The sequence below is a fragment of the Cetorhinus maximus genome, chromosome 5, assembly GCF_964194155.1.
Source record: "Cetorhinus maximus chromosome 5, sCetMax3.hap1.1, whole genome shotgun sequence".
Lineage (NCBI taxonomy): Eukaryota > Metazoa > Chordata > Chondrichthyes > Lamniformes > Cetorhinidae > Cetorhinus > Cetorhinus maximus.
In genome coordinates this window covers 98,011,980-98,026,097 of record NC_135883.1, presented here as the reverse complement: position 1 = coordinate 98,026,097, position 14,118 = coordinate 98,011,980, and the positions used below count along the sequence as shown (strand labels likewise).

The window sequence follows — 14,118 nt, the reverse complement described above, 5'->3', positions numbered from 1 at the left end:
TGAGGGGCCTGGACAGAGCAGATAGAGAGAAATTATTCCCATTGGTGGAAGATTGTGACCCAGAATGGCAAAGGAACCAAAAGTAACATGAGGCAAAACTTTTTTTAATGCAGTGAGTGGTTATAATCTGGGACCCACTACCGGAGAGCGTGATGGAGGCAGATTCAACTGTGGCTTTTGTAAGCGAATTGGATAATTATTGGAAGAGAAAAATGTGTAGCATGCCAGAGAGAGGGCAGGGAAGTGGGATTAGATGAGGTACCCCTGTAGGGAGCTAGCATGGACACAGAGGGGTGAATGGCCTCCTCTGTGCTGTACCCATTCCATGATTTTATGACTGCACCCATGTCTGGGAGCAATGGTCTGAACAGGACCGTTGAAGCCAGAACCATGGCCTTTGCCACATACCACACCATTCCCTGTAGACTTCTGCAACTTTAAACAGCAGTATAAACCACCAAAATTTGAATTTGAAATTTTGAAGACTGAAATCGATATATTTTTGCTAGGCAAGGGTATGAAGGGATATGGACCTTTAGGCAGGTAAATGGAACTACAGATCAACTATGATTTGATCAAATGGTGAAACAGGTTCAAGGGGCTAAGTGGCCTTACTCCTGTTCTTATGTTCCGATCAATCCTTTTTTTCCTGTGAGATATGCATTTTCTTGACTAAAATGATGAAGCTGATGGGAGACACTTTGTGACAGAACTGGATGGGAGAGAATTACAATATTCTGCATTCTTGTCTGATTCAAATCAATACTGCTTTGATTTTAGTTAAATGTCTGAACCGATTGAACATTACCTACTGAGCAGTAATGCTCTTAGAACCAGAGATACATTTTGCAAGTAAATTTAAGTTAATATGTGGTAAAATGTGAATTTCTGTAATTTTCACTTTATTTTAAAACAAGGGCACCACCAAGTGTTATCTTTCTTACATTACAGGAGTTAAATTTAACATTCGTCATTTTTGGAATGTTCAGTCATAAAGTCTGAAACACTATAATTGTAGGGTGTTGAAACATTCTGGATATAGAAATCATGAAATCAATTGACCATAAAAACAACCACAAAATGTTAATAGAAAAAAATACATTTCTTTATTCAAAACATGAACTAGAGTTATACAACAATTACACATTTAATTAAACAATAACAAAGATACACACCATAATAAGTTGAGAGATCTGAATTAAATTACATCTGCAAACTGTGAATGAGTTAGGAAATTAAATTCTGAATGGGGTACATTGCATACTTTTTGCAAACATTACAGTTTGTGTGTTTGTTTGATGACAAGCACAGCTACCATTTCGTTTTATCCATACGTTCATTTATTTACTACCTTCAAATTACCCCAAGGTAGCATTTTAGTACCAGTTCAAATTAAATTTGAGTTCTAATAAATGATTCACTATTTTTTTTTTAAAAAAAACATGCCTTTATCACATAAATCAATACTGAAAATCCAATCAATTTGTCATTTTATTCTCGTGTACCTCTCTCTTAAGATGTGGTGCTAGTACTTTAATTACTTCCAATAAAAATAATACCCTTCTACCTGTACTGAGACAGAAGGATGGTGTATTCAAAAGATGCAATGTTAGGCAATCTATAAAAAGCAGAAGGAGGAGGAGGAGGAGGAGGAAGAAGGACTTGCATTTATATAGTGATTTTCACTACCACTGTACATTTTAACTGTAGTCACTGTTGTGTGGCAAATAAAGGAAATGGAATGAACACAATAGCAACATTTCATAAACCTTACAAAGTGTATTGTCTGGTAACATACAATGATATTACAGCCATATATAATTTCAATATAAAATATATACTGTAAATCACAAGTAGGAGAGACCAGGAATTAACTTTCTGATCAATACATTTGTGGGGTTTTGGTAACTATATAAAAAGTTTGTTTGCTTTCAATGTTACTACAAACTTCATGCTTCCACCATGTAATACATATTCAGCCCATCCAGAATTGCACTTTTAAATCTTGTTCATCATTCTTTCAAGTTTATTTTCACATTGGCGAAAAATAAGTGTAGCATAAAGATGTAGATAAAAACAATAACAGCATATTTCAATGGATGACATTCTTGCAAATCTAACCCAAACATAAGTGCCAATGACATTCGCACTTTTAAAGTTAAAGAATCTTTAGAGTTATTTTTCATACATTTATCTGTTACAGCAACTTCATATTTATACAAGAAAGGTTAACCAAAAGCTTAGGAATCAAGTTTGATGTTGCTAATCAAGAAAAAGGTTTTAACTTTTGCTTAATAGGTCTTTAACTTGAGTTTATTAATGATCTTTTCACAAAGTATCTTAAAGATTTAAAGCTACATTAGCAGTCAATTATTCAGTGAGTTTATTCAAAGAGTTGCTGATCCATAGGATCATGAAGGTCCCTATCAGACTGCATTTGTTGTCTTGGTCAAGCTCAATTAAATTGGTGATAAGGTGATACAGTGCTACAGTTGGTTCTGCTGATCTGAGGTAGGGAGGGGGAAATACATTCGACTTCCCCCTCTTGGTTGCCATCTATATTATCTGGTACTTGTTGGAGTGCACAACTGTAGATGTTGGATAAGGTTAGGATTAGGCTATACTGTAGTCATGTGCAATGAATGCATCATATAGTCAAACAGCTTGCTGAAACCCAGGGGACAAGATTCTTCTGGTGTTATTTGCACTTTAACATTTTGTTGAACTAGCACACTGAAGAATGTCAACTTTTCATTTTCAAAGACACTTGGACAATATACTAGAGGCATTCAGCACTGATGAAGCATCAACCCATTTAGCCATAAACACCTTGAGAGGAGTGGAGAAAAAAATATATTGTGGTTAGGTGAAGCTTTTTATTGTTCATCATTGGTCAAAATTTGTGGAGAAAGTGATTTTCAGAAAGCAGCAGGTGGTTGCTTTGTTCCTCCAGGGGCATAGGGAGCACAGTTACAGACTTAAGGTAGAATTTAAAGCACAAAAAATGTGTTTATGTTTCACAAGTATCACAGCCATCCTTCTCTAACCCCGTCGACCCTCTTCATCTAACCCCATCCATATTTCCTTCTATTCCTTTCTCCTTCATGTTATTATCTAGCTTCCTCTTAAATGCATCCGTGTTATTCGTCTCAAATATACTTTGTGGTCATGAGTCCCACATTCTAACCACTCTCTGGGTAAAGACAATTCTCCTTAATGTCCTGTTGGATTTTCTTAGTGGCTGCCTTGTATCTATTGCCCTTCGTCCTTGTCTCTCCCATAAGTGGAAACATTTCTACATCTATCCTATTAAATCCTTTCATAATATTAAAAACTTCTATCGAGAGAAAGTAGCCCTAGCTTGTTCAATCTTTCCTGATAGGTATAACTTCTCAGTTCTGATAACATCCATGTAAATCTTTTTGGCACCTTCCCCAGTGTCTTCATATCCTTTTAATAAGTGGAGCCAGAACTGTGTACAGTACTTCAATTTTGTCTGATATACAAGTTTGATGTAATTTCTTTGCTTTCTAATTTTATCCCTGCAGAAATGAACCCCAGATCTTTGTTTGCATTATTTATGGCCTTATTAAACTGTGCGATGTGACTGCTTCTAGTGATTTTGCAGAATCTGCACCCCTTGATCCCTTTGGTCCTCTACCCCATTTCGACTCCTATCTTCCAAGGAATATGTGGCTTCCCTATTCTTCTTAACAAGATGCATCACCACACAATTATTTATATTGAAATTAATTACCCAATGTACTGCAGTTTATCTGAATATCATAATAAATGTTTACATTACCAAGAAACAAGGAATCTTTATATCCCACATTTATAAATCAGAAGAAAAAATGCAATTTGAAAACCTTAATACCTTTAGCACATCATCTGTGATTTGTGTAAATATATTTTTGCAACTTTAGTTTACGGTAGCATTGAATAATAAGCACCGATGTTTTTTAAAAAACAATCAGGATTTGCTTTGGAAGCTCTGTTCTACATTTGGTTTTGCAACTGTCTGCATGAGGTGGAGACCAATGCCAAAGAAGGCATAGCAGCTCAAACCACAAGAAATCCACTAACCTGATTTAACTTTTCCATGTTAAAAAAAAATTCCATAATTAGCACTTGCACTTTTAAAAGGGAGGAGTTGTCAAATTTAGCGATATGTCAAGAACTGTCTACTATATAAGTAGAGCAATATGCATCATTTTGGAAGCATTGCTCCAGTTGACACTCCACTATTCCAGAGGATAATCCATTTGGGATACTACATTGACTGTGGAGGCAAATTATGCTGGTAGGTTCGAGCTTCTATTTATAATCAATCATGTCAATATGCAACCAAGATTCACAAGCGACGAGGGTTTATTCCACTTGTAGTGCATTTGTTCTAGTCTATTTTCTTAACTCTTTTATGTCAAATTTGCTCACCACTTTACCTGTAGTTTGCAAACTTTATAAATCAATTTGTCACAGTATTATTGAGCAAAAGCCTTGTATCAAAATTAATTGATAATTAAATATAGAAACTTCTCAGGGACGATTGACATCATTGTTTAGAATTTTACGACGCAGTGTAAGAAATTAAACCTTGCATTCATCTTAATTTCATAGTGTTTACTAACAATTCTACTGACTTAAAAAGAATATCTTTCTGCCAATGTTTCTAATAGTTGTTATTGATGCTTTACAGATTTGAACAGCAAACATGAATTCGAAACAAGCCTGTGCTCTTCTGCTATTACTATCTGTGACTCTGGTCTATGGAACAGGATTTAATAGATATGCCTACATACGGAAAAATGTAAAAAGCCAAGGAGGTAAATTTAAAGATTTCATCTAAAATCTTTGTAGCACCTTATAGTCAATTATATGAAACTTAAGACGAACAAACAAAACTTGAACAGTTCCTTTTGAAAATATTTATTTCCCACAACCAGTTTTATGTTTTGTCCTTTAAACTACAATGCTATTCTTTTGCCAAATGAAGGAGGCAAATTTAGCTATTGGAAACTGGTTGGTTTCAGGGGAGGGGGCTGCTGATGCTGATTTTCTCTGCAGTTTTTCTCAGGGGTATTTTATGTCATATTAATACAGTTCTAATGCGATTAATAACTTTTTAAAAAGCAGAACAACTAGGAACCTGTGCTTTGGCTCTGCAGTACTAAGTGCTAGCACATGAAAGTAGACCTGCACTATGCCTATATCTAGATTATAAAGTATTTAAAATTTAATGTGATATGTACTTAAATGTCTGTGAGTACTTTATACTCTTTAAGAATATACTAGACAAATATTCCTACCATATTTCAATGTGTAGTGCATGGTGAGTGTTGCAATATAAATGCGTGCATGCAAAGACACTGAAGTGCATGGGTAAATTATATAAATATATAATTTTGAATCTTAATATTTTTGAAACTCAAGTATCTAACTAATTTGGAGAATTTTCAAATTAAATTTGGACCTTCTATTTAAAAATCTACAAAGAGCCTGTTCTATTCTTTATCCAGGTGGCTAAAGAAAATATTGAAAGCTGTACAAAAATAAGTGGTTAATGAAACATAAGGGTTCAACTTTTATAGTAGGCAGAATTTTAATGGAGTAGGAAAACCTTCATAAGATGTGCAAAAATTAATTTTGCCCATCTTACAGATGTCCCAAGAGCATGAATTATGCACATTCACTTATCCAAATCTAGTAGAGCTCAATTAAAAACTTGGTTTGCAATTATCATGCTTATCAATGCTGCACATTGGTTGCCCTTTTTTAATTGCAAACAACAAAAGAGCCCTTCAATAATCTATAACACAAAACTATGACAAATTTCTTGCTGCAAGAGAGGCTGGCATAATCTTGTCTTCCAATAGCATTCCCTGAATGAGCATCCATTGTTGACTTGGCAACATGCAGAAGGCGGAGCTATCACATGGGAAGCACGAGTAAAGGCATGCATTTATTAAAGGACTGCTTTACAATGCTTCAAGGGAAAGTATGCTGCTGGACATGGTCAATTATAACCTTTGAGGAATCTCTCTCCAATTTTTTAGTATAAGTTGACTGTCCTTATTTATGCACTGATATACTAAAACTGCAAAACTTTGAAATGAGGGCAAAGAATTATGGACTTTTAATGGTTTCCTTTTGTGGAGAAAGCACAATGTGTTCACTTTCCAAAATATTCATCTGCATTAACCAGTAAACTGAAGTTTTTAATCAACTTCAAGAGCAGCAAAAAGCTGTATTAAATATGAACATTAGGAATTGCAGCCAAGTTTAGTATGTTGCAGCAATATAAGACATATGGCTTCAAATTTGTATTGCCAAATATTACCAAACAAACAGCCTTGGCTCAGTGACAGCAATCTAACCTCTAAGTCAGAAGATGTGGGTTCAGGCCTCACTCCAGGGTTTGAGCATAATCTAGACACAAATTTTAGTGCAGTGCTAAACAAGTGGTGAATGGACGAAATTGCAGCCATGTAGATAAGGCATTAGCTTACTTGCCCTCTGAAGTTAATGGAAAATTCCTTAGCACTATTTGAAGAAGAGCAATGGGGTCTACTAGTATTTTAGCTCATACTTATCTGTCAACTCATACCCAATTATCTGGCCATCTTTCTCATTGCTGCTCATAACAGCTTGCTATGTGAAAATGGACGCTATATTTCCTTACTTCATTGGATATGAAGCATTTATGGTTGCCCTTAGGTCATTAAAGCTATTTAAACACAAGTTCATTCTTTCTTCTATCTAATGTGTTTGTTTGCCATTGTCTTTGCCACTATTTTAAAGAATGCTTTAACCAGTGCGTTTTAGTTTACCTTCTGATATTCAAGAAACTGATTTTCAAGACAATAATGTCAGAGATAAACTAATGTAATGTAGAATGCAACTGGGATAACACTATATATTCTGCATTAATGTAATAAGAATGTAAAATTAAATGTTGAGACTTAAATCAAATGGAATTAACCATGAGTAACTAAAACAAATGACTCACACAAATTAGTCCAGATTAGAATTGTCTAATATGAATAGGATTGTTAACAACTAGAGCTAAAAGTTGCATATAGATATTTAGGTGGCTCTGCTAAATGCACTGTTCTTCTGGCAAAGAGATGGCACAAACGTTATGGGTCGAATTACCGTCTGCAGTGCTGTAATCTTCTATAGCTCCTGTTTAGTATTATTATAGATATAATTAGCTGAAATACATGCTAATATTATAAAATCTATTTTTAAAAATCAATATTTTCAAGCACTATTGATATATGTGCTTAGGAGATCACTGACTTAGGAAATCAAATGACCTTTAAAGTATATTACCCCACCAAAAACCATTTTTTACATATGTTTTTCTTCATTATGCTCTGATCTTGCACACTTAAGTGAATGCCAATTATAAGATAACAGTGTAGGTCCTGTGCCACTTCACTTAAAATGTGAAAAATATGTTCTCTCTACAGTTTTCAACACTTAAAATACAATTTATGCACCTCTATTTTGCAATTACATGAAAAGTAGTCACTGGATCATTGTAGATCAGGGATGTTCAAGCCTTTTGTTTTCATAAACTATGTAGGCATGCAGCATAGAATATTAAGCAGCCACCAGGTAAGATTTAAATTCATGTTTCCATTAATTTGTAAACATCTGAAGTTGTTGATACGAATCATTAATGGCGTTCTTAGAACTTATCCACCAATGAGGCAACATCACTAAGAACAGACTGCACATACAATCAATCCAGATGAAAAGCTCCATCTTCGCTCATTCATATATTGAAAGTCCCACATTGCCCCACAATAGCATTCAATTGTTTCCTAAAAGATTCCATGATTTTTGTCTCCAGTACTTTACCCAGAAATGATACTATATGTAGAACACTCTTTGAATGAAGAAGAATGCTTGAAGCTGTAACCTCATGTCCTACTCTAATGATTCAGTTTGAAGCTTTTGTTTTGATTTATCTTTACAATACCATTTACTACGGTATGCATCCCACTAGGATTATTTTTTAATCATCCTTGAAAATGCAAATTTTATCCATCATTTGTTCAGACCTTAGTCCATAAACATTAGGAATCAGCCCTATGGCTCGTCTGTGCTACTTCCAGGATTCAATGTGCACCCTTTGTCTAGGTGACCACAACTAGATAGCGTGTGTTTGTGTGTGTGGTCAGTCTGACAAGTGTACTTTGCAGCTTAGCCTGTACGCCACTGTTTATCTATATAGTAGAATCATAGAGTATTACAGCATAGGAGGCCAGTCAGTCCATTAGACTTATTCTGCCTCTGAAATAACTATTCACTCAGATCCCAATTTCCTTTTTATTGTTTTTTCATATATTTATAGATCTCTCTTTTAAAGGCTATTATAGATTTTGCTTCCACGAAAGTTTTTGACAGGGCACTCATGTCGAAGGAACCTTCTGCATGAAAACAATCAATGAACTTCTCCTTTTATTCTTTTAACTCAAGTGACACTTCACCAGCTAGTGGAAATATTTTTCCCGATTTATCTCGACATAACTCATAGGGCAGAATTTTTGCCGTTGGTGAGCAGGGGGCGGGGCCCGCTCGCCGACGCGTAAAACGATGCGGGATGACGTCGGACGGAACCCCCGACGTCATCCCGCCCCATTTAAATTTTCAGGAAGGCGGGGGCGCAGCAAAATTGGCTGTGTTCCCGCCGACCTGTCAATGGCCAATTGAGGCCATTGACAGGATCATTTAACCAATTAAAGGACCTGCCCGTCCAACCTTAAGGGCAGGCCAGGAGCCCCGGCGGCAAATAGAGAAAACATGAAACCTCATCCAGCAGTGGGATGAGGTTTCATACAGGGTTTTAAAAATTGTAATAAAGTTATTCTGTAAATTATGAACATGTCCCAACTCATGTGACATTGTCAAATGAGGGGACATGTAAGGGATTTTTATTTTCTCAATTTTTAATAGTTTTAAAAGTCGAAGTGACCTCCCTAAGGCTACACTTAACCTCAGGGAGATGTGCGCTCTTTCGTGCGCATTCGCAAAAGAACGCACTCTCGCTTTTAGGGATTCCCCCCTGCCCGCACAGCGAGCACATAGTGCTTCCCGGCGGACGTCACGCTAGGCGGGAATTAATTGGCCCGCCCACGTAAAATGGCGGTACGGCCCACTTCGCTGGCAGGGATTGGCTCTGCACCCTCCAGCGATTGGATCGGACCTGCCCGCCAGACAGGCAGAAAATTCCGCCCATAATTTTGAACAATTCTTTCACATCTCCATTTAACCTTTATCTGTTCTAATAAAAGGAACCCCTGTTTCCATAAATCTCATTATCTTCCCCCAATATAATTTTAGCAGTCTTTACTGCATTCTCCATGTTCTTGAATACTTCCTTTAGTAAGATGCCCAAGACTGGACACAATATTCCAGCTGCAGGCTAACCAATGAATTGTTTTAGTATTATTATTACGCTTTCATATTTAGCACCTTGTTTATAAAATACACAATCCGTATACTTTATTTAAACCAGCTTTTTCAGCTTGTCAGATTTGTGTCTGTACCTCTAGGTTTTTCTGCTCTTAGGTTCCATTTAAAGTTTCAACATTTTGCATATTTTCTTGTTCTCCTCAAAATGTATCACTCCACACTTCTTTGTTCTTGCATTTTTCTATCCAATTCACTCACCTATGCTTTTCTTAAGTAATTTATTGTCCTCTTCATAGTAATTACACACACTGGGCAGAATTTAATGTAGATGACGGGGGTCTTGCCCGCTGGCCGAAGAACCAACTGCAGGCCTGCATTCCCTCTGTTCGGGGAGCCCCGTCGGAATTAAGTGCTCATCAGGCACTTAACTGGCCAACGCTGGGCCTTCCCTGGGATTTTGACCAATCAAAGGCCGACAGCTCTCCACTGTCCATCTGTGTCACCGGATGCAGTGGTTGCTGCCAGCAATGCACTCACCAGAGGCCCAGGATTGGGTAAGCCATGGGTAAGTGAGGGCGGGAAGGGGGTTACGGGGAGTGGGCCACTGGCTAGTGGGTGGGAGGGGGTAGGAAGAAAGGGCAGGAGGGTGGCTCTCAGAGGTCTCGAACTTCTCAATGCCAAGTCTCAGTGCCTTTGAACAAGGGGTCCCCTTTGGAAGCCCGCAAACAAATCCAGCAGGGTTTGCTTTTCAGGTTCCTTGCTTGGCAACTCCCCCGCATGCTGTTGAATACCAGCAGAAGTGGGATAAGGCCCTTAAGTGCACATTAATTGTTCACTTAAGGGCCTCAATTAGCATACAGTCTGGAAGGCTGCGAATGAGCCTTCCTGCCCGGAAATTAATTGGGCGGAGGCAGGAAGGTGGTGGGGCCCCCACCTTATACCCTCCTACCTGCTTATGCTATCCCTGCCTCCAAACTCAATGCCAGGGGGCATTAAATTCCATCCACTATTTCCGTGTTGATTACAACAATAGTGTTGTCCACTGTAGGCAAATCCCAATCATTTATAGGTATCAACATGACAGCAAGGATGCCAACATTGACCCCTTGAAGAACTGTTTTCATTCCTTCAGTCTCATTCACTAAAAGCATAATGCTTTCCTCCACCAAGAAAATTTACTGCAAAATTTGACTCAACAATCCATAAACCATTAGATTTCTCATGCCCAGTTCAGCGAGACTGCAAACATTAACTAAGTGCCAGGCAGCTTGCCAACTGTATCCTTATGAAAACCAAACCTGAAAACGGTTGGAGCCTTGTGTTAAGCTCATCAGGCGGGTATCACAGATGTACCATTGACTTTGCACCTATTTTGGGATGAAAGTTCAAAATCGTCCCTTTCATTTTTGAATGATCAAATATCCTTTAACCAGAGTTTGCACAATATTTTCGTTAATATTAAAACAAGAAATCAACATGAAGGTTATCATATGAAACAGAAAGGCATAACAGCTACCTTTTTTTTTAACAGCGAATAGTCTTTCCAAGCTAAAGATGTAAGCATGTATTTGGTTAAACCAGGATTATTTAATAGAAAATAAGGAGATTGACTAAAATCTCAACTAGAAGCGAGGATATTTAAATTCTGACATTAATTATAGTTAAGTGGCAGCCAAAACTTTGAAATGACTTTTAAACATTTGTGTCGAGAACACAACTGCCGAACTTGATAACCAATTGCCACACTTGTAATAAATTTCAACCTGCCAACTTCTTCCATTTGTAATATATTTTGGGTTAAATCCTCTGCACTTAAATAGGAAGTTTTTACTGAATATAAGCCAACTTGACTGAAAACTGTAAAGCGACTGTAAATACTCAATCCACCTGAGCAAAAAGGAGTTGAACTTGTCCAACAATGTGAGACCTGCAGATTTATGTTTTTTTTGCATTTCTATCAAAAAGCACATAAGGTACTCAGTATTAGTTAGGGATCAGAATTTTGTGCATCAGCAGCTATTGCACAGTTGCCACACAGAATGCTGGCACTACTTTCTACAACTAAAAGAGAGCCCTAAGCATCAAACAAAAGCCAAACGAGGCAATTGTATTAAGTTATTGACCTACAGTTCTGAATTTGTTGAGGATGACAGCTCAGTCCCAACATTGTTTTAATGAAGCTTGCACACAGACTCCCTGCTGTTCAGTAATACTGGGGTGCACTGAACCTAATGAGTACACCATAGGCCTCCAGGTGTCAGATCTGGCTCAGGGGCAGCAGTCTTGTCTCTGAGTCAGATAGTCAAGGCTTCAAACACACTCAAGTAAATTGGCTTGGATTTTGCAGCAGTAAAGATTGCGAAACAGACAGTTTTCCCTGTCATGACTCCAGTGAAACAGAACGCAATTTTAGGAGTTTCATACATGTGCAGAATAACATGGAGATCACAAGTTCCTATCAGTGTTTTTATAGAGTGCGTGCTGTTGAGGTTCCTCTAGACTGCAATCAATGAGGAACCTTTGAAATGGCAAGAACATCTGCTCATATGCTCTTATTTTCAGTTTAAAAACCCTTGAAAAAGTTGCCAGCTCGTGAATGAGGTGGAACTGGTTTTTAACAGCATAGTTACTGTTAAACACCCTCAATGGCTTGAAAAAGTTAAATTCCTTCATTCTGATATTAAAAGAAAATCCCAATATTTTAAAAGTAGTTTTTTGCGTAAATGCATCTTTATTTTAGCTTCTGGCTTAATTAATTCATAAGTTTGCTACCTGAAATTTTTAATTTAATGTAAACGGGCTCAGTATTTTTAACTTCTTGGTTTGCTGTCTGTCAGAATACTTCAATGTGACTGGCTGTTTACCTAGGGTAAACATCATTGTGGCTGCTTATCTGGAAATCCCCTTGACCTGACATCAGGTTTAAACTGCCATCCAGGAATTAAAGTCTTTGCCAGAGATCACAGCTTTCTTTGAGGTCAACAGCGAGTGTCTCTGCTTCGCTACTGACCACAAAATCCAGACCATTGTCTCGGTTGACACTTAAGTACTGAGAGCATGCTGAACTGTTGGAAGTACAGGTTTCAGATAAGATCCGCCCTCTCAGGTGGGCAGTAAAAACCCCATGGTACTATGTGAATGATAGCAGTGCTCATTGCTATCCTGGCTAATGTTTATTCCTCAACCAAAACACCATCGTCAAAGTACAGTTTAATCGGTCATTTATCTGTGTGTGAGACCTTACTTTGTGCAAATTAGTTGTCGTATTTCCCTACATTACAGCAGCAACTGCACTTCAAAACTAATGAATTGGCTGTGAAGCACTTTAGGACATCCAGAGGATGGAAGATCCAAACTAAATCAAAGTTCTTTCTGTCATGCCTTCATGGTCAATGATGTAATGCTGTGTGGCATCCACATCATATTATCAACCTAAGGGGTGATCATAAGTTAGTGGATCGTTCAAAAATTACCATCTGACAAAAATGTCAAAGAAAAATTTTACAACAGCACTTCCAGAGTACAACTTCTTCATACGAGATGCACAAATCGAGAATTCAGGTGCAGAGGTCACCACTGGCCACTAATTATTACACCTACCTTCAGACCTGAATTTCCAATTAGTGTTCCAGGAACAGAAAGTTCTGTGCAGAGTGCAAAAAATTGCAACATTCATGTTACGTTCTGCCTCTGCTCCGTAGCTTTTTTTCCCATTTTTCCTATGTGAAGCAATCATGATGAGGAGGAGTATGGGTTCAATTACAGTGCACCTACCACTGTCCAGCCTATTATTAGCTAACTCAGCACAGGCTGTAAATTGAATGTGGGCCCTTTATGATTTGTTTGAACATATTCAATGCTGCATTAGACAGATTTTTGATTGACAAGACAGTTAAGCGTTATGGGGGACAGGCGGGAAAGTGGAGTTAAGGCCACAATCAGGTCAGCCGTGATCTCATTGAATGACAGAGCAGAGTCGGTGGGCCGAATGGCCTACTCCTGCTCCTAGTTCTCATGATCTTATTCACACTATACAATTGCTGAATTTTTTTTGGTATTATTTTAATGATACCTCTTCTGGTCTCACCCAAATAAAATTTATCTAACATTTAGTCCACCAACTAAAGCAGAGCCAAGTTTTCCACTTAGTATTTTGAGAACATATATGGCCCGGAAGGTTGAGGGTTCAATCCCATACAGAACTTGAGTACAAATCTAAGCCGACAATACAGCATTGCACTGAGCGAGTACTACACTACCAGAGATGCCACTTTCATGAGACTTTAAACAGTATTAGGCAGGTATCCCTAGCACTTTGTAAAGATAAGTAGGTAGTTTTCCTAATGTCTTAGCCAACAGTAATTCTCAAACAAGAACAGGTTCACTGGTCAGTATTGCACTAATATGATGCCATATTTCCCTACAACACAACAGTAACTAGATATCAACAGTAATTCATTGGCTGTGAATGACTTTGGGATAAACTGGGATGTGAAGGATTTGATACAAATGCAAGTTCCTTCTTTGTTTATATAAGTCACACAGTTTTTCAAAATGCTGTATTTATTCACCGTTTACTTTTATTGTACTTCTAAAAAACAGATTACAATGTAAAAAGCTATGACTCCCAGAACTCTGAAGGTGATGGATATGAAGACAATGATGAAAGCAGAGGTGAGCAACATGCAACTT

At 37.6% G+C, this 14,118-nt stretch overlaps 2 protein-coding genes across 2 annotated transcripts in view; one reads left to right on the top strand and one right to left on the bottom strand.

Annotated features, from left to right (window-relative positions):
- Window positions 1–14,118, bottom strand: part of nt5dc1 (5'-nucleotidase domain containing 1) — a 644,476-nt gene that overhangs the window by 504,048 nt on the left and 126,310 nt on the right. The window lies entirely within an intron of this gene.
- The window catches only part of LOC144680416 (uncharacterized), a 137,729-nt gene that overhangs the window by 120,602 nt on the left and 3,009 nt on the right, over window positions 1–14,118 (top strand). The window contains 2 exon segments of the mRNA XM_078541384.1: window positions 4,704–4,826; window positions 14,029–14,100. Of these exon segments, the coding sequence (XP_078397510.1) occupies window positions 4,704–4,826; window positions 14,029–14,100 (195 nt within the window).